This window comes from Sceloporus occidentalis, unplaced genomic scaffold, assembly GCF_023333645.1.
Source record: "Sceloporus occidentalis isolate IW3139 unplaced genomic scaffold, rSceOcc1.0.p SCAF_3, whole genome shotgun sequence".
Taxonomy (NCBI): domain Eukaryota; kingdom Metazoa; phylum Chordata; class Lepidosauria; order Squamata; family Phrynosomatidae; genus Sceloporus; species Sceloporus occidentalis.
In genome coordinates, this window is record NW_028316983.1 from 137,912,865 (window position 1) to 137,933,305 (window position 20,441).

General features: G+C 38.4%; 1 protein-coding gene across 2 annotated transcripts in view; it reads right to left on the minus strand.

The window, feature by feature from the left end:
- The window catches only part of TMEFF1 (transmembrane protein with EGF like and two follistatin like domains 1), a 104,385-nt gene that overhangs the window by 44,732 nt on the left and 39,212 nt on the right, over positions 1–20,441 (minus strand). For both annotated transcript variants that reach the window (XR_016280543.1, XM_089516423.1), the window contains exons 2-3: positions 16,856–16,965; positions 15,422–15,551 (exon numbers count right to left, since the gene is read on the minus strand). Coding sequence is in view for 1 of the 2 variants with exons in the window: in XM_089516423.1 (XP_089372549.1) it covers positions 15,422–15,551; positions 16,856–16,965 (240 nt within the window). In the remaining variant the exon portion in view is untranslated. The remainder of the gene's footprint in view (positions 1–15,421; positions 15,552–16,855; positions 16,966–20,441) is intronic.

The window sequence follows — 20,441 nt, forward strand, 5'->3', positions numbered from 1 at the left end:
GGTCTGTCAAGTCAGACAGGCCTTTGTTGACGAGCCAGACTAAATGTGCCAAACACTTTTCTACAGTAAAGGAAAGCTACTGGGGAGCAGCAGTGGTGGGAAGTGGCATTGGCAAAGGACCTCTCAGGGACAATGAAACTCTCTAATGTTATTCTAGTTAACTCTTTCTTTCTTTCTTTCTTTCTTTCTTTCTTTTCTTTTTTTGTATTTCACAGAAGGAGGCAATGATAAACCATTTCTGAATGTCTTTTACCTTGAAAAAACTATGATCAGACAATCCAAAATTAAGCAAGAGACTATATCACAAGATGAAATCCTTGTTCAGAAGGTACTCACTACATCTACACAGAGAGAAGACAAAGGAGATGATCACACGAGGAACATCCCATCCCTCTCTTCTCACTGTCCCGTCTTTCCCGCTCAATCGTGAGAGGGACTTTCATATGTCGTTCGCACTTATACTGTCCGGGAAGCATGAATGACAGCAATGGTGCCAAAGGCTTTCACATGAAATTGCACTGATCGTGTTAATAACCCATCATTAAACTGTCATTAAAGCAACATCGGCTGGCATTTTGTATTAACAAAATTTCCTGTTATTGCAGTGAAGTTTAATGACAGGATTGGTGCTGCCAGTGTGAAAGCCTTTTGCGCCAGCTGCCATTCGCACTGTCAAGGACAGGATAAGGACAGGGGAACGATCCCATCCCTATCCCGTCCCTGTGTGATAATCTCCAGGGACACTGAAAGATTTAGGGGGAAAACTGATCACATACCAAAACAAGATATATAGATAATCATAGGCAACTGAGAAAGTGCAAAACAGAATGAAATCAGACACTGTCAGAGAATTTGGTTTGGGATCAAGAAAAGAACCAAGTGAGTGACTAGCAAATTTTGTGAGGCCAACAGTCTGTTCACTGCAAACAAATTCTTCAGGCAACCCAAGCCAACAAACATCTACATACGTGATGTCACTGCATGGTCAGCTTAGAAATCAAATAGACCAGTGCTGCCCAGTGACAGTTTACAAGCCATTAGCAGCTAGACTCTGGAGAGTTTCCAAGAAAGAAAGAGGCAACTGTAGCCAATGGATAGAATTATGTTACCTATTCATACTGAAGGGGAGGAATGCTGGTCCCCCACATTAGATAGCTAAAGTAGCAATGAAATAGACAACATAAGAGAGGCTCCATTCTCTCTGCAAAAAAGCAAATAAACAAAAGAGGCCAGGAGTAGAAACTGTGGTACACACCAGCAATGCTAATATAAAAATTTAGAGAAAACCTAAAGAAGTATACTAAATCAATCATAGTACCAAAATACAATCTAAAGCACATCCCTGTAGATCTGTATTAATCTCATACAAAGAGTCACCGTAAGTCAAAGCTGACTTGACAGCAAACAACTACTACTTTGGAAAATATATAATGCATAAAAAAAATGAAAAGTGCCATTCTATAAGTATAGGGGCCTGCAGGAAGCAGCTACTAGGGAGTGGGAAAATGTGACTGTTTTGATGGTGTTGGGCTTAAATTCCTATAAGCCCAAATCAGATGAAGGGGGACAGCTGTTGCAATCCAGCAACATCTAGAGGGCCACAAGTTTCCCACCTCAATCCACTGTGTGTCCTTTTGGCAGACCATTTAGGCTCACTGCAAGGAACACAAATGTAAACCTAGCAGACTTGGACAAGAAAAAAATAGAGCTTGGTGGTAAAGGAGATTGCATCATGTAAATGGGGTTCCTATTGCCAGCAGATGAAACTCTGCAGCAGATGGAGCTCTGACAGCATGTAGGGCACCTTTTCTCATCACAGCTGACAAAGGCAAAACGTTGGCATAGGCAGAGGACTGATATGCTGGAATGCAGCCAGCAAGGTTCCATCTCATTTCTAAGATTTAGTTCCTGGTTCATTGCTGCCTCTGAACTTCTTAAGTTCTCGGCTATAAAATAGAATATTCAATAAGCAGAAAAGCTGATATCCAGAAATCTTTCCTGGTTTGTTAGTCTAAAGGCCAAGAACTGCCTACAATTTCTAACTTAACAGCGAAGAAGAGATTAAATAGTACTGCTGGCTTTATTATCCACTGCCACCCTTGCCACCAAAGGCCTCATGTTGTTGTAATTGCATTTCTACATAAATAGACTTTAAAATCCTGGGTGCTTAAGATTTGTAATAAGAAGAGTTTGATTACTTTAGATTGAGAGACACTAGTCTGAAATTAAATGTAGGCTCGAGAATCTTAGCCTTCCCCGCAGCGAAATGGGTTATAAAAGGAAAGGAGGCTAATAAATATCCAATATCTAACACAGCAATGATGTTTGCTTTTAATAATGCAAATACTGTGTGGATGTTTCTTATTCCAGTTTAGGAGCTGAAACCAGAGATCCCCAGAGACTATACTTGCCAATAACATGTTTCTCTGAAAGCAAACAAATTCAGCAATCGCTTATAAAATTCAGCTGTATCCTCACTGCGCTTACTTCATTTTAAATTTAGCAAAAGTCAATCCTGGGAGCAATTGTGTGTGTGCTAATGTAGTTAAACAGAAATGCACAGAAGTGAAAATAAATGAAAAGAGTTTAACTTTTATTACTAATCTGCCAATAAAATGTGAAAGAGAAAGTGAGTAATGGCCTATTGTAGCTTTCTCCCTCCTGCCAAATGTCTTTGAAAACAATGCATTTTGGGAGAAGTCCTGCATAGAGGAGAAAGTTACTTGTGATAAAGAGGGAAGACCCACCCCCACATAATGTCACAAAGGTGTGAGAAGCTGAGAGAGGATCCTAGTTTGTCTTCCCCCTGACCTCCTGTTGTTGTGGGGGGCAGTTAGAAGTTGCCAAGAGAAGATCAAGGAAGGCTATATCCTTGGACAATCCTCTCTTGGCTCCCCGTTCCTCTTTCAATAACAGGAGGGGGAGAGGAAGGCAAGGATCAGCAAAGCTGTAGCTTTTCACAATGCTCTCTTGGCTCCCTCCCCACCTACCCACTCCTCTGCCAGCACATGCATGAGAGGGGAGGGAAGGCTATGATCTTACTAACTACTTTCTGATAGCTGGTTCAAAATGATGCAGACATGATAGCCATATGGTAGCTATGCAGAAGGATCTGAGGTTGGAATGGCGTTGCAAGAGTGGCCCATTAGTAACAGTGCTAGGGGGGCAGATGTAAATGTTTCCCACTAAAACAGCTTAAAACAAGCTATAATAATAATAATAATAATAACAACAACAACAACAACAACAACAACAACAACAACAACTTTATTACGGCCAATTGGCCAGCACGAAGCTATTATAGATACTCATGTATACATTAAAAATAACCTCAAAAACCCTAGGTCAATTTATACACAGGTCTCTATAGTAATGCCAGGCAGCAGAGGAGAACTAAAGGTGACTGTTTGCCACCCAAGGCTCCTTTACCGCCCAGCTTTTTTCCAAAGAGATGGCTGTCTGGTGGTGGTGAAGAAAGGGTCCATTACTGCCCATCTACCTGCTCTCAGATGTTTACAGCCATCCTGCTTGTCTCTTCCTCCTCCACCTTCTGTGAGGAGATAAGTGTGCCGGTTGCAGACGACCAAAGGAGGGCAGATGGGCGGCGAAGCAAAACTATCCTGAGCCCCAAAGTTTTACCCGCGATTTATCCATGGGTCATGCCAAATTCCATAATTTTGGCTCCAAAATCTGCCCTCGACTTATTCATGAAGTCAACTTGTAGCCAAATATATACAGTAGATCATTTTGAGAGAAGATTTAAACATTTTGAAATTTATAATGAAGAAAAGAATTGAAGAAAGTGTCCGGTCAGTAAAGTGCTAGTATAAATAAGGATTTTTTAAAACCTAGCAAGCAGATAAAGCAAAGGTCATTGATTATGTGGCACCTTCCTATAATAGAGTGCAGGAAGAGTTGGAGAGAGAGAGAGACAGAAAGAAAGTTTGACCCAGTAGCAACATCGTGTGGTCAAGAAGAATTACTGCAAGAAAAAAGATTTGACTTAGTTTGACAGCTGTCATTTGAGCAATTTTATAAATTGGAATGCAATCTAGAAAAATGGCTTTTCAAGCAAAGGCTCAAGCAGAAAGAATACAATCTATAAAGCAAACTACTAAAATGGCAGAGCCTAATTTGCAAGTTCCAGATAAAATCAAGTAGAGGAGAAAAGATTTTAATGCAGAATTTTAATTCAATTAAGACAATCTTTAGAGAAGATATAATCTGAAATGACTCAAGTAAATCAGAAATTGGAGGATTTAGAAACTAAAACCCAAAAGTTGGAGGATGCTACGGAAAGACTGATATAAGATGGGGAATATGATGCGGATGCAACTGCACTCCTGGATTTATGCATAGGTGAGACAGAGAAAGCTGTATAAAAGTTATTGGCTTATCAGAACAATAGAATGAAGGCAGAATGGTGGGTGCCTTGATTAAGCTGCTGGAAAGACCTAAAGTTTGGAATAAAATCTTCAGACTGGATTTGAGAGTGGCCAGAGACAGGAATTTGCCAAGAGATGTGCGATCATTTATTTTGTGAGAAGACAGACAAGGGATTTACTGCTACAGCAAAGAGGCTGATGATCAATGGTAAAGAACTGGTGCTTGTAAGTATACACAATGGGCCTTTGTTATTTGCTGGAGTTTGGTTCCAAGACTCCCTGCTGATAACAAAATCAGTAGATGCTCAAGTCCCAATAAATACGACATAGTACAATGGTGTCCATAGTAGGAGTTTCAAGTATGGAAACAGCCCCCCCCCCCCCAAAAAAAACACAAATCTCTTTCTAGAACTGATGTTTTTAATATCAAAATCCTTATGTCATCAAATTAAAAAAATTGACATTATTCCAAAAACTTGTTCAAATCATAACTTAGTAGCTTTAATATTATTTAACAAGGCAAGAAGCTTAAACTGGACACGTAATGAAGCATAGTTACATGATGATCATGTGATATCTAAGTCTAAGAAAACACTTAATTTTTTTAAAGACAATCTAAATAAAAGTATTGACTTTAGGATGGTTTGGGATGTCAACAAAACATTTATGAGAGGCTTTTTATATTCAGCAGAATATGAAGTTTAAAAAGGGGAAAGATGAGAAAAATTACTAACAGTTGCAGATACAATTAAAAAGAGGAGGGATTTACAAAGAATCCTTCAGGAAAAGAATCTGATTCAAGATTTTTTTACAGAAACAAATATATATGAACATGGTTGAAGACAGAAAAAAAGATGAGATATGAAAAGTAAAAATATTTCATATTGGCAAACAAACTTGGAAGATGGCTAGCATATAAATTAAGAAAAGAAATCAATACTGAAAATAAGAGGTAGAAAGAAGTAACAGATCAAGAAAGAATTATATTTTTATTATACATCTCAGTATAAGTCATTGCAGATTTCAGAGAAAATAGAAAAGTATTTAAACAAGCATAGCTTGCTGACGACTGGTGAAGAATAAAGAAAAAAGCCTGAATGAAGCTATTGTAATAGTTGAAGTCTTAAAGAAAAAAAATGAAGATGGGGAAGTCTCTGGGCCCTGACGGATTATCAGATCAATACTATAATCCTTTAGAAGATCAATTAACTGGCACACTTCAATAGATTATGAATTATTAATTCTTTTTGAAGATCCCAGATTCATGGAATAATGCCTACATAACTTTAATTCTAAAAGAAGGTCAAGATTTGGAAGAACCAATTACAGGCCAATATATTTATTTTATAGAGATTACAAGATTTTTTGCTACAATTTTAGGAGAGATTGAAAAAGGTTCTCCAGGATTTGATACATAAAACCAGTCAGGTTTTTTTTTAAAGCAAATCAGATTTTTAAAGAGATAATATTAGAAGTGTTTTAAACATTCTGGAATACTATGAGACGCATAATTGCCTTAATTTTCTTAGATGTGGACACTTCTTTCGATAATGCATATTGGCTATTTATATTTGCAGTACTAAAAGAGAGGGATCTGAGAGGAAATTTACTGGTTGGGTTAAAATGATATATGGCATTCAACAATGCCAATGAAGAAATGACAAAACCCTGCAAGGTTCAAAGGGGAACCAGACAAGTTTGTTATTTATCACCTTTGTTGATTTTGCTGGTTTTGGAGGTTCTCATCAGAGTGACAGAAGAAAAAGAAGTTATGGGTGTAGATATCAAGGGTAATTTTTTTAAGTAAAAGGCTTTTGCTGATGAACATGTGATTATTATTATTATTATTATTATTATTATTATTATTATTGAGACCCTGTTAGAGAGAATTAAGATTTTAAATTCAACCTTGAAAGAACACAGTGACTAGGCCAGTTTTAAAATCAGTAAAACAGTTATCTTGACCAAAAACATGTTGAAAATGCAACAAATACATTTGTCAGACAAATCTGAGTTTAAGGTGGACAAAAAAGTCAAATAAATCTGGGTTTAAGGTGGACAAAAAAGTCTGGGAGGTAATATTTCAAACAAGAATTCTAACTTGGTTCTATGATAACTATGTTAAGACCTGGAATGAAATTAAACAAGACATGCAAAAATGGTTAAAACTGATACTGAAGGATAAATCACTGATAAATTTTAAGAAGGACTTTAAAGCGCTTATTGCTTTTTAGAGACAAAGATTGAGAAATGTTATCAATTTTAGGTTTTGTAATATAGTAATAATATGCTTACAGTGGAAGTATGATTAGGTTATCATAATTAGACAGTATATTAAAACAGTTGTGGGTTGTGGTTTTCAGTAAAGGGGGAAGTCATTGTAGTTAGTAGTTATTTAGTTTTTTATTTTGTAATGTGTGTATTATTAGTTGTTGTATAGAGTATTTTTGTATTGTTTTTATTAGATGTAGTTTTTAAATGTTGCTTTATACATATAAAATTGTATGTTTAATATATGTATTATACCATCCTCCCACAAAAAAGGAAGAGGAAAAAAAAAAAAAAAAAGAATACAGCCTATAACAATCATCTTCATTGGGTTGCCCCATCCCCACTCTCCTGGATCTGAGTTTTAGGGATGGGAGTAGTACTTGAGTCTACGCAAGGGCTGGGATCAAAATGAAAAAGGGGCTTCAGGAGGGTTCTTCTTGTCTGGGTTTTTGGACACTTGAAAAGTTCCTTTTAATTTTTTCCCCTTGAATATTTGAATATTCTTTCGGTCCCTAGCCTGGTGAAGAGCACAGTTTCTGCCAAAAGGATAGCAAGCTCTCTCTGGCCCTGAGCAGATGGGCCATGATAGCACTGACTAAGGCCATGCTATTCTGGCCCAAGTCCCAACCTGGATCAATCCTTGGGCTGCTGAAAGGATAGGTGGGTGCCATGGAGCTGCTACCATCCAAACAGGATGTGAGGCTGGGGGGAACACAGGCCTTTTGGCCCGTGCAGACTGCTCCTCCCTAGTACAAATCACCTTCATGAGATGTGCCAGTGCTAAGTGTTCTGCAACTAAAGTTCACTCTTGGGTTTCCCCATATTATTAGTAGAAGTTAGTAGCAGTAGTAGTTATTAGTAGTTATTACTGAGGGTTTTGGCTCATTAGAAACGACCTTTAAAAATGGATGAAGAACTATTTTTAAAAGCCAATTTTAAAGCTAATGTTTTTTTTAAAGATTAAAAATACATTTGGGGGATTGCTTAATTACTATGGACGATACTAGGGTTTGAAAGCAAGGAGGTTGACTATAAATCTCTGCAGAGTCCTTCTAGCATTAGTAAGATAGACACTTATCCCCAGCATGTAATAAAGTAGGTCATAGCCTGTAAAATCTAAGGCTACAATAAATGTACTAACTTTTAAGATAGTGCCCACTGAGACTGATTCGTATTATCTCATTCTCTGGAATTTCCCTCAAAGGCCCATGGAAAACAAATGCATCCCCACTTCTCCAGAAAAGCACAAACTACTGTCCCAAAGGTGAAGTTCCTAAAGTGATTTGAACCATGTGCCTCAGATCTGCCTCAGGCAATGGAACAACATTGAACTGGCAATCAAAGATAGTGACAATGATAGTCACTGTCTCTTCTATTCCACTTAGCTTCATCAATGTCCTGGTGAACTGTACAGTCATTAAATCATTTAAATTATGTAATTATATGTTCTTACTCTACTTTTAATAGCAAACAGTAATGACAGAAGAGAGGTTCTAACTTTCAGGTCCCTTTCTGGAAGAAAGGCGGACTATAAATGAAATAAATAAATAAATAAATAAATAAATCTAACTAGGATAGCCCCAGTCTGCCTTTTTGATGCTAAAAAAAATGATAACCCAGCCTTTCTTACTTGTGAAAAGACATCTATAAAATACATTTTTGTACCATACTGCTTCTCATGGATACATGTAAAGAGACATACCTTGGAAGCTCAGAATGGCAATACCTAATTCCGGTAATTGTTATTTTGGCATAGATATGCATAATCTAGGGGCCCATTCACACTACACTGTTAAAGTGATTATTCCACTTTAACTGCCATGCTTCCATCCTATGACATCTTGAGGCACTGGTGAAGCACGAGAGTGCTCTGCCTGCAAATTCTAAATACAGTGGGCCCTTGGTATATGAAGGGGATCCATTCTGGACCCCCCGCAGATGCCAAAACCTGCATATGCTCAAGTCCTATTTACTTCAATGATGGCGCAGCCACACCACCATTGAAGACAATACAATTTGGAGGAGCTCCCTCCTTCTCCTCCACCTCTTCCCCATCACTGCTTCCTCCTCCTCCCACCTCATGCTGTACCGCACCTTCCTCTTCCTCCTTCTGCCTCGCCTTGGTGCGCCTTCCTCCTCCTCCCACATCATGCTGCATCCGAGTTGCAAAAACAATCCAGGCTGATAACACTTTAACTGCCATGGTTCAATGCTATGGAATTCTGGGAATTTTAGTTCTATGAGACATTTGGCATTCTCTGTCAGAAAGCTCTGGTGGCACAAAAAATACAATTTCTACAATTCCATAGCAATGAGTCATAGCAGTAAAAGTGCTGTCAACCTGGGTTATTTCTGTAGTGCAGATGCAGCCTAAGTGCTATTTTTGCCCTAGGTTGCAATGAAAGGTAATATTGATTTTGGATGGCTCCCTGACAAATCCTCTCCCACCCTATTTTGTACTCATGATGTTGAAGTCATTTGTTTTTATTACAGCACTTGATATGTTTCTAAGTTATAACCTAACCTTTTACTGTAAATGGGGTACACAGGTTTGAAAAGATATTGATTTATCCTTGATTCCAAAACAGGTTTATTAATTTATCTAATTCACAACGGTTGGAAGTGGAATAAAAATAATGGCTAAAATGTTTTGCATTTAAATTAAAGATTTCTTACAGCCATGGACCAGCATAAATATAAGACCAAATTTGAAACATTAAATCAGCATTCTCCATTCTTATCCTCAGTGACTTATGAACTCTTTTTGCACATACCTCAATTTAATATCTGTTATTTACAGGAATGAAACTTAATTAGTAGCTTCAAAGAGTTTGTTAAAATAATTTTGACTTGCTCTCTTTCTAAGAGAGATAGTATACAAGACTGGTGTAACAAATTTAGCTTCTTCAATCCTTTAAGGACATAAACATACCACCAAATGAATAGTTCAAAATTTTCCTGCTAGCAGTAGTAAAACATATCTTAAGTCATTTCTCCAAGGCTTGAACAGCAAGTTTTGTCTTGCTTCACAGCTGTCTCGCAGTGGATGTGCCATCGGCGTTTGAAGCTCAACATGTCCAAGACTTCTTGTCTTTCCCCCTAAGCCCACCCTTCAACTCTGTTTTTCTGTCTCTGTGGACAACATTTCTATTCAACCAGTCCAGCAAGCCCACAGTCTTGGTTTCATCTTTGATTCTTCTCTGTCGTGTATCCCTCAGATCCAGACCACAGCCAAGGCTTGTAGATTCTTTTTATACAATATTGCCAAAATCTGACCCTATCTCTCCACCTCTACTGCCAAGATCCTGGTCAATGCCCTAGTGATCTCCCGACTTGATTACTGTAACGTCCTCCTGGCTGGGCTTCCTTTTTCTCACCTCCGTCCTTTAATCTCTGTCCAGCATTCAGCTGCACGCATTATCACTTCCACCCACCGCTCTGACCACATCTCTCCTGTGTTGGCATCCCTTCACTGGCTTCCCCTCCCTTTCCGCATTCAGTATAAGCTCCTGCTGTCAACATTTAAAGCCCTCCATGGACTGGCCCCTCCTTACTTATCAGACCTTCTTTCTCCTCACCTTCCCACTAGGGCCCTCCGTTCTGGTAGTCAAGGTCTGTTGTCCCAGCCCAGGATTTCCTCTGCCCCATCTCAAGATTCGCCCCTTTTCACTTGCTGCCCCTCACTCCTGGAACCTTCTTCCCCCACGAACAAGAGCTATCACTTCTTTAACCAGCTTCAAAACGGAGTTGAAGACCATCCTGTTCCAAGAAGCGTTCCCAGGCATTGCATAATTGTCACTTGCTATTTGATGTTCTTTTGTTGTTTATTAAATAATTTCCTGTATTGTTATGTATTTTATATGTATTATCCTACTAGAGAGGCAGGCTAGCTCCAACAGGCCTCCCTGGAAGATGATTAACCATCCACTAAGAACCCAAACCCTCCCTCCAGTCCTTCTCCCCTGATCCAGGCCTCGGGGGTAGAGAAGAACTGCTGGCCCTCATCCCCTTCCCCATCACCACTCCTTTCTCCTTCTGTGTCGTGTCTTTCTAGATTGTAAGCCCGAGGGCAGGGAACTGTCCAATTAAAAAGATTGTATGTACAGCGCTGTGTAAATTTATAGCGCTTTATAAATAAAGGTTAATAATAATAATAATAATAATAATAATAATAATAATAATGTCCCATGCTGAAGTAAAAGCAGGATATTAATAAAATCTAAATATAAATAATAAAAATAATGTCAAAGCACACATAATTAAGATTTAATAAATCTAAACATTTGTTATTTTAATCCCATAATTCACATTCATAAATAAAAGATGTGTGTAGTGGATCATGACTCTGGAGATCAGGGTTCAATTTCCTGCTCAGTCATGGAAACCTACTGGGTGACATTGCAGATGTCATACACTCTTGGCCCCACAAAACCCCATAAGTCTCCATAGGTCAGAAATGATTTGAAGACATATAACAACAACAACAAATTATTTATAGAATAATGATAAATTAGCTAATCAAATATTGACATAGTAACAAACAACACACCCAAATATTTATGGAAGTCACAGATCACTACAGTCTAGCCATGTAAATTCCTCATGTGGATAATCTCCAGTTAGAAAGCCAATAAACAGAACATACCTTACTTAGCTGCCCTTACTCCAGGGTCCTCTGCATAAGAGAAGAGGAAAAGATATCCTAAATAAGCTACACTAGTATCTGAGACAGCAAAATGTTAGCTTGTTAATCCTCCTTAATATAAAAAATGCAGCACATTCCTCTATGTAGAAAGACACAGTTGTTCAAAATATTTTTAATAACAAAAATAATGAGCAACTATTGTGGAACACTGCAACCAGTAACAGCAATAATTCTGTGTACAGCTGCTGAATGCCAAGTCAATGATTGCGGAAAACAACAGCTATTTGGAAACTGATTCTGGATGAGAACAGCACCCTGGCTTTTATCATAACCACCTGGCTGGAGGGAGAAGAGGGTGGGGAATCTCTCTCTCTGCTATGCCCACCAAGGTTTTTCATTCAGTATCATGCAAGACCCAGAAAGCAGGGAGGAGGAGACACAGTGATCTATCAGGATTCCATTCCCCTGAGCAGGTGCCCTATTTCACAGTCTGCAAAGTTCGACTGTGCATACCTAAGGTGGGAATGGGGATTCTGTCAGTGTATTATTCACTCCAAAGCCCAACAGTGTGACTTCCTGAGCTAGCCAAGGTGGTCTCCAAGTAGGTTTTGGAAACCCCTCAGCTTGAAGACTTCAGCAGCGATGCTGAGACTGCCCTACCGATATAAGATGCATTCTTTTCTCAACAAATTGTTCCAGTTGCTCAAGGAACTCCTTCATGTATCTGAACCCTCACAGCAGCATGAGGGCCATGCCACCACCATTTGGACTTCTCATGAAATAACCACTTTGCTACATAAAGACCAGAAGTGTTTTGGATTTCAGATTTTTTTGGATTTTGGAATGCCTATATTTGCATATATGTTTTGTTGTTGTTGATGATGATGATGATGTTGGGCACCTTCAAGTCTCAAGTGAACCTATCATGAGGTTTTCTTGGCAAGATTTGTTCAAAAGAGATTTGTCATTGCATTCCTCTAAGGATAAGATAATTTGTCCAAGTTCACCCAGTTGGTTTCATGGCCAAGGTGGGAATCAAACCCTGTTCTCCAGAGTCACAGTCCAACACTCAAACCACTACACCAAGCAGAAGTATAATGAGATATGCTGGAATGGGACCCAAGTCTAAATACAGTGTTTCATATACATCTTATACACAAAGCCTGGAAGTAATTCTTTAGGATATTTTCAAAATAATTTTGTGCATAAAATAAACATTGTGTGCAATGAACCATCAGAAACTAAAGGTGTCATTATCTCAGCCGCTCCTGAAAAATATTTTGGTTTTTGGAGTATTTTAGATTTCAGAATTTCAGATAAGGAAAACTCAACCTGTATATAGATATATAAAAAGAATCTTCAAAAAGACTAAACATGGTAGAGATGAATCAACCAATGCTAAAGTATTAGTAAATGTTTTGCAGAGCTAAAAATAAATAAAACAAAAATTGGACAAACACCCTTGATGAATTCATCTCGTTTTGCATCATTATATCAGAGATCTACCTTAGAACATTATCTGCAGAATTGAACTCAGCTACTCAATGGACACTGCAACCAAATAAAATTTTTGTAAGACCTTGTATTCATGGCATTGCACTTCTCAAAAGTTAGAAGCATACTATCTATTTACCACAACATTGTATTGGAGATGTAAGGAGGATACAGCTGATTTCTAGCTATGACTACAGAGAAATAGAAAAGTACTGAAATATGTACTTAAAAATAAGATTAAAAGAGATAATAGAGTGTAAGCTAGCCATGGAACTCACTCTTTTGCTTCAATGTAAACTCATCAAATAACCCAAATGAAGAACTGTGAAAGGACAGATAATATGCTTAATTGCAGTCCGCTTGTCGGTAGTGAATTAGCAAGGAACTAATTATGAACAATGGAAGAGTTAAAAAAGAGAAATGGATGGATAGAGTTTTAAAGTATAAAATAACTTACTATTAAATTACCAGAAAGGATTACTACCGGAAAAGATCTCACACGCACTCCCTACCCTATACATACAGTGCAGCAATCTACATGAGCAAGCAAATGAATTATGGAGAGATAGGCAGACAGAGTACATGTGATCACGGGAGTGAGCGAAAGATGACAGGATGGAGGAGGAAGTGTGCGATCATATGAGCAAGTGAGTGAATGACTGGGGCAGCGGGAAGAAGGAATGCATCAAAACAGACGAAACAACACTGATCAGGTGGAAGGAGAGCAGGAAGGGAGAAATGTACAAATAATAAAACAAACATGACACTTGGATAGGGGGAAGGAGGAAGGAAGGGTAGGCTGATCTAACTCATCACTAGAAATGTACTTGCTATGTACATCATTATAAATGTATGTGTTATGTACTTGCTATCATGCTGCTCTTGTGGCTGAGCATTCAATGCAGAAGGAAAACATGGTGACACACACTAGGTTTGCCAGACCCAACCAATTCCACCCATCCAACACTCCTCCCACATCCTACCCCACACCGACATGACTATGGAGTGCAATCCAACACACAAATATCTGGATTTTCCACTCACGTCCAGAATAAATCACTACAGTAGACCCTTGCTTCATGTAGGGGATCTGTTCCAACCTCCCCCCCGCCCACGTAAAGCAAATTCTGTGTATGTTCAAGCCCCATTTAGATGAATGGGACGTGCTCCCAGGTGCAGCGTGTGTGCCATGGGCGTGCATGCCCTTCATCTAAATGGGGCTTCCTGTCCGTGTGACCTCAAATCTGTGTATGGGAAGCCCAGGTATGGGGCGGGAATCTGTGCTTTCTTCCTCCAGATTAAGATGAGGCGCTGAAAAGGCCCAGATTCAGCCATAATCCTTCCACACAACTTCTGGATTGTTTGCAATAAAAACAAAGTGAGACCATTTCATTTGGCTCAAGTAGTCATGCCCAAGAGACATATTTCTGAGTAGACATGTGTAGGATTGTACTGTAAATTAACTCATTATTGGTGATTGATTCAGAATTTCAACTCTTTTGTTTTATTATTATCTAGAATCTACTTCTCAAGTGAATGTTACGATTTATTTAAATAAGATAATTTGGTTATTCCAATCAGCATTTAAGAATGTTCAAAAGCATTGATTTAAGAACATATTTATATCACATTTTTGTGTATAAAAATCACAAGGTGTTTTAAAGTAAAAAGATACAAAGAAACCAATTGCTCAAAATAACACAATACATAATAAATTCCTCTATTCAAACATTATCAGATTAAAAAAGAGAGAAGTGTTCACAATCTCTAATTAAACAAGACATGAAATCAATCACAGAGCCTAGCCAAAATGTCTGTGCCCATCACTCCCTACCATTAAGACATACACCAACAAACACGCACTACATAGAGACACAGAGGCTTAGAGAGAGTAAAACACTAGTCTGGAAGAAGTTTTTTATTGCAGTCTGCTTGTCAGTAGTAAATTAGCAAGGAACTAATTATGAACAATGGAAGAGTTAAAAAAAAAGAGAGAAATGGAAGATGGGAAGATGCAGATTTATTGCTATAGCGATTGCCTTTTCTTTCACAATTCTTCAGTCTCTTTCTCTCAGTGAGCCTGTTTAATATAGAAGCAGTCAAGTATGGGGTTGAATAAGGAAAAACGGTGGGGGGAGAGGAATGGTCATACACTCCTCTTTTCCTGTAAGTTTCCCACTTGACATTGCCAGTTTTAGCCCTGCTTTTAGTTGTGTAAGCCACGACTGAAATACAAATCTTCTTCCAACATATCTCCATCACGAATCTATGACTATTCCTGGATGTATCTTAGGGTATATCTACACTGTAGAAATAATGTGGTTTGATGCCACTTTAAATGCTGTAGCCCCATCCTATGGGACCCTGGCATTTGTAGTTTTACAAGGTCTTTTAGACTTCTTTGCCAAAGTGTGCTGGTGCCTCACAAAACTACAAATCCCAAGATTCTGTAGGAAAGCATCATGGCAGTTAAAGTCGTGTCAAACTGCATTATTTTTACAGTGTAGATGCATCCCCAGGGACAAAGGGACTGTGCCAATACACACAAGCTCCTTACTTGAAGTCCTGGGGAAAACATCAGAAAATCCAATGAAAGAAATGAGAAAGACTGAGTAACAAGACTCACCTGAGTAACAAGGCCCTCTAGCAACCACTGTTATCTCTTTCTGATGCTTGCAAGCAGCTCTCCTGAGAAAACATTCATTTTGGTATGTGTCTCCATTTGAACCACAAACAGGAATATAATTTGTGTGACACTGTGAGAGAAGGGGGGAAAGTATTTTATTAAAAAAGAAAAAAACAAGAATTTGTATTTACCATCATCATCCCACAGCCTCTTGTGAATAGGTATTGAGTTGGTATGGCTAAGGTGCAGTCTGAGAGTTCAGTTTTGTGGCTTGTGGCTTCCTCCCAGAGGACCATTCCATTCAGCTGCTAAAGCAAACCACAAAAGGCCAAAACATAGCAGCAGTGCTATGGAAGTACTCAAGCTATTGGTGTTTGAAGGATCCCAGAATAAAGAAATATTTCTCTGGAAGCAGCGCATAGTTACGTTAGACTTTTGAATGAGTATGTGAAATATGCCTTCCGTACAGAAATGCATTTCTGGACTAAGCTGTTACTAACTACGAAGTACAGAATGCATTTCTAAACTAACTGTTCTTCAGAGGCTGAACTAAATCAAATAGGATCTCCTCTCCAGAAGCCACATATTCACAAATACTGTAACACTATGCCTCCTGCTCTTCTGGTTTTATGATGAAATACAGCATGGAGAGGAACCATGAAGTACAAATAGCAGCTCTGAAGAGAAGCAGTTCTGCATATTTTCAGCATATGATGGAAAACCAAGTCTGCAAAGAACCTATTATTGGATAGTACATGAAACAGCTTGTGATGCAAATTGCAGTGGTTCAATCACATAAATATTAAAGGTATGGGGGCCTTGTTTTAATCTCCCCCTTCCCCGTTTTTAATATGGCCACTCTAGCATCTTGGCTAAAGTGTCCCTGTCAACACCAGTATCCATTCCCCCCAATTTTAGTAACATTTTGAAAATGTTTTTATGATTTGGCATCAGGGAAAGGATGGCTATATTGATGAATAAATATGTACATGCTAGTGAAAAATGGGAAACAGAAAGAAAGACAATCCATCTGAAGGTCAAGACTCTGGACTAAACCTAAATCCCAGTGGACCTCATTGAATCGACTGTTGAATGATAGGCTTACATTCATTAAATTGCACTGAATCAGTAGATTTACTCTAGTTGAGACTAGCAGCTGGATGTATGCTTTAGATATGCCTTAGAGCTGATTCAACCCACAAGACAGGCATGTTTACGAGGCAAATTACAAAACCAGGGTCCCACAATAGGTGAAGAATACACTGTGAATTCAATTAAGAATGTTGTGCTGCTTCCATTTTATGTCTATATTTAGTCTCTAAGGAATATACCACACCAGATCATACAAATGCTTACATTCTCAGTCTGACACTCTGTTTCAGACTACCTCAATATTTCTCATTACATCAACTAACAGATGTGAAAAATTCTTACCTGAAATTGACATGCACATTTCAAACTATCACCTTCTTCCTTGCAAACACCCCCATATTTACATGATGATTCATCACATACTCTCACATCAGATTCCTTTACATTTAATTCTGAAAAAGAAAAAGAAAACAATGCTAAGCATCTTAAGAAAATAGAGCAGCCTGCTGTGCTGACTCAGGAGCAAACCAGACTTTAACACATGGAAAATTGCACAATGAAATTTTGAAGGTGTTCAGTTTTGCTTTCCTAAAAAAGGCTTGCCAGGTTGGAAATATGACCGAAGGAACAGACAGCATAGCAAAGATGTTTAAGTCTTTCTTCACCTGCCAGTTTTTAAAAACTATCCTCCACTCCATTCCACAGAATTCCAGAGGCCTGTGTACCATCTAAACAAAGAATCTGCCAAAGTGTGGGAAAGCTCCTTTTTTGGACTACAGACAGTGGTGTCACTAGGACTGGCATCACATGGTGAAGTAACTCATGATGTCACCACCCCCACTGACTTCCTCCCATACGACACCATACAAAGTCCTCAGTAATGTTTTTTGTACTAATGTTACTCGTAAATCGCAATTCCTGTATATCACCTGAATGTAATGGCAATAGTTGAGACATAAACAACTAGCAAAATTAAAATTATACCTTTGAATCACGATGTAATACATATGTAAATGTAATTACCTGTACACAGTTTCATGTGGTTAAAGTGAAAATTTGGTAAGATGTGATGTTTTTAAAGAATTTTTTTAATTAATGAAAAATTTTAAAAGTTAAAAAGTTAAATTTTAATTTTAAAAAACCCTGCAGGCTCTCCTTTTTTCCCTTTCACTGAGTCTTGCCCATGCACACCATTTCCAGTATTTTACATGGATGCAGTTAAGTTGAAGACCATCCTGTTCAGAGAAGCGTTCCCAGGCACTGCGTGACTATTATTTGCTATTTGACATTTTTAATTTGTTGCCTGTTTTATTGACCCCTTTCCTGTATTGTTATGTATTATTTATATGTATTATGCTACTACTTCTTAGATTGTACGCCATGGGCAGGTTTACTCGTACCTATTTTATTGTTTGTATGTAGAGCGCTGTGCAAATCTACAGCACTATATAAATAAAGCATAATAATAATAATAATAATAATAATAATAATAATAATAATGTCCCAGCCTGTTTCTGCCAATTTCTCCCCATTTTTGGGGAGGGATGGCATCACCCCCCTTAAGGTGTCACCGGGAGTGGCCCATATTCCCCAACACCCCTAGTGACACCCTTGAGCACAACTCCTAGAATTCCCAAGCCATTAAGGCCAACGGCTGCATCAGCTGGGGGATGCTGTGAACTGTAATCCACAAAAGTAACATGTGGAGGAATCTTGTGGAGGGAGGAAAGAGAAGCTGGGGAGAAACAATTTGGGAAATGAAAAAAAAGAGCTGACAAGATATATGGTTCTCTGCGACAAGACCTTGGTTAAAAAGCTGCAGCTATTTAACATATTGTTTTTTCATCTGAAACAGACACAGACACAAACCTGCAGCTTCATTACACATGGTGCCAAGTAATACATACTTCCCCCCAACCCAAGCCACTTCTCAGTAGGACATCACTCACTGAATAGCTGAAACATAGGCATGAGTAAGAGAACAGAAACTGTTTTTTCTTCTTCTTGCTGCAGAGAAGCAGGAACAGAAATAGCAGCAGCTACTCAATTTCTTGCCTCTGCAAGAAAGATAATGGGGTCTTCCCATTTCAAAGGAGTGCTAGGAGGATAAATACATTAAAAATTGAGAAGCTGCCAAACGCTGCTGTTAATGAGAACCAGAGAGGTACCTCATACGGCCAGGCATCACCTATTAATATTTGTAAGGTTGTGCACAAATTATGTATAGGAAACATTCAAAGATAATTGTTGCCTGTCAGTTATACTTCCCTTCCCTCTTCAAACAAAGAGCCAGTGAGTTTATATTGTTCATTTATTAATAAATCATGCCATTGTGGCTTTTGGGGCAGTATACATAAACATGTTTTAAAAGTCACTACAGTAATGTGACTCAGACTCCAAATAGTAAAATGGAGGGTGCATCTACAGTGTAGAAAAATCTTTCCAAGGAAACCTTATGAACGGACTGCTATAAATTGGAAACAAACGTGAAGACACAAATATGATCTACTTACTAATAATTGTAAGACTCTTCAGGGAGCCAGGAAAAGGCAGCAAAAATGTCCAGGACAGGGTGCATTTCATCAAAATTTCTATTGAAATTGATTTCAATAGAATCAGAGATACGCAATGCTCCATGCACATCTCTCTCTTTCTGAATTGGGCCAATTTTATAGTATGATGTTTTTTTCAATTCAGGTTGAGTATCCCTTATCCAGAATTCCAAAATATGAAATCTCCAAAATCCAAAATTTCCACATTGGTGGCTGAGACAGTGACATCTTGGTTTTCTAACGGTTTAGTGGACACAAACTTGGTTTCACGGATAACATTATTAAAATATTTGTATTTTCAGGCTATGTATATAAGATGTATACAAAACATAAACATAAATGAATTCATGTTTAGACTCGGTTCCCATTGCCAAGATATTCCAAAATTGGGGGCGGGGGGGAGGGGAACAAAAACATTTCTGGTCCCAAGCATTTGATATCTAGATTTCAGTTTTAATGGGTAGAGATCGTAAACTTATTATCAGCTGGCTCTAAACCAGTGGTTCTCAAACTGTGGGGCAGGACCCCCAGGGGGGTAAGAAAGTTGCTCAAAGGAGGTATGAGACTTGGAGACCCTCATCCCTCCTCTTCCCAAACTTTTTTTGTATGTAAATTTTACACATACGTTCAAATTTGAACAATGTTATTTTCTTATAAAATGTTAAAAGGTGAATATAAACGTGAATGTGCAAATGAAAATATGCACCCTAAACAAGCAAAATATTTTTATACATATATTACATCGAGGGGAGAGGGGTGAAACGTCCACATGTGTAAAAGGGGTCACAAGGGTAAAAAGTCTGAGAATCACTGCTCTGAATCAAAGTCTGGCCTTAGATTATAAATCCCAGAAACCCACATACCCACCTGAGAATAGAAACAAACCAGTCTGGCTGCAGAATTCTGGGAACTGCAGTAAAGACTAAAGTTGTGCTTCAGTTATTACTAGCACATCACTTGGAGAGAAAAGATAAAAAGAGACTTCATAAAAAAAACATATAGGGGAAGGCATCAGAATTGGGATATTATGGAAAGGGCAGCAAATGTTAGGTGTTTAACATATTATATTTTGACTATGGGGATAAGGGTTTGTGGGATTTTCTGTCTCTTGCATCAAAATAATTTTCCTTTCAGTATTTACATACCTTGATGTGGAATAAGTGAATAGCACACACAATTTTCTGCTCTGCTTCAGGCATCCAACTATCTTGGGCTGGCCATCCTGTGGCCAGTAGCTTAGTTGCACAAATTAGGCAGCTGTGAAATGCCTGAAAACCTCCAGTGTCAAGGAAGCAGAAGAGACCAATTTTAACAAGTTAATCCCTCAAAGACTACTCCAGAGCTCCTTTGAAATGTATATAAAGCAAACCTGGCCA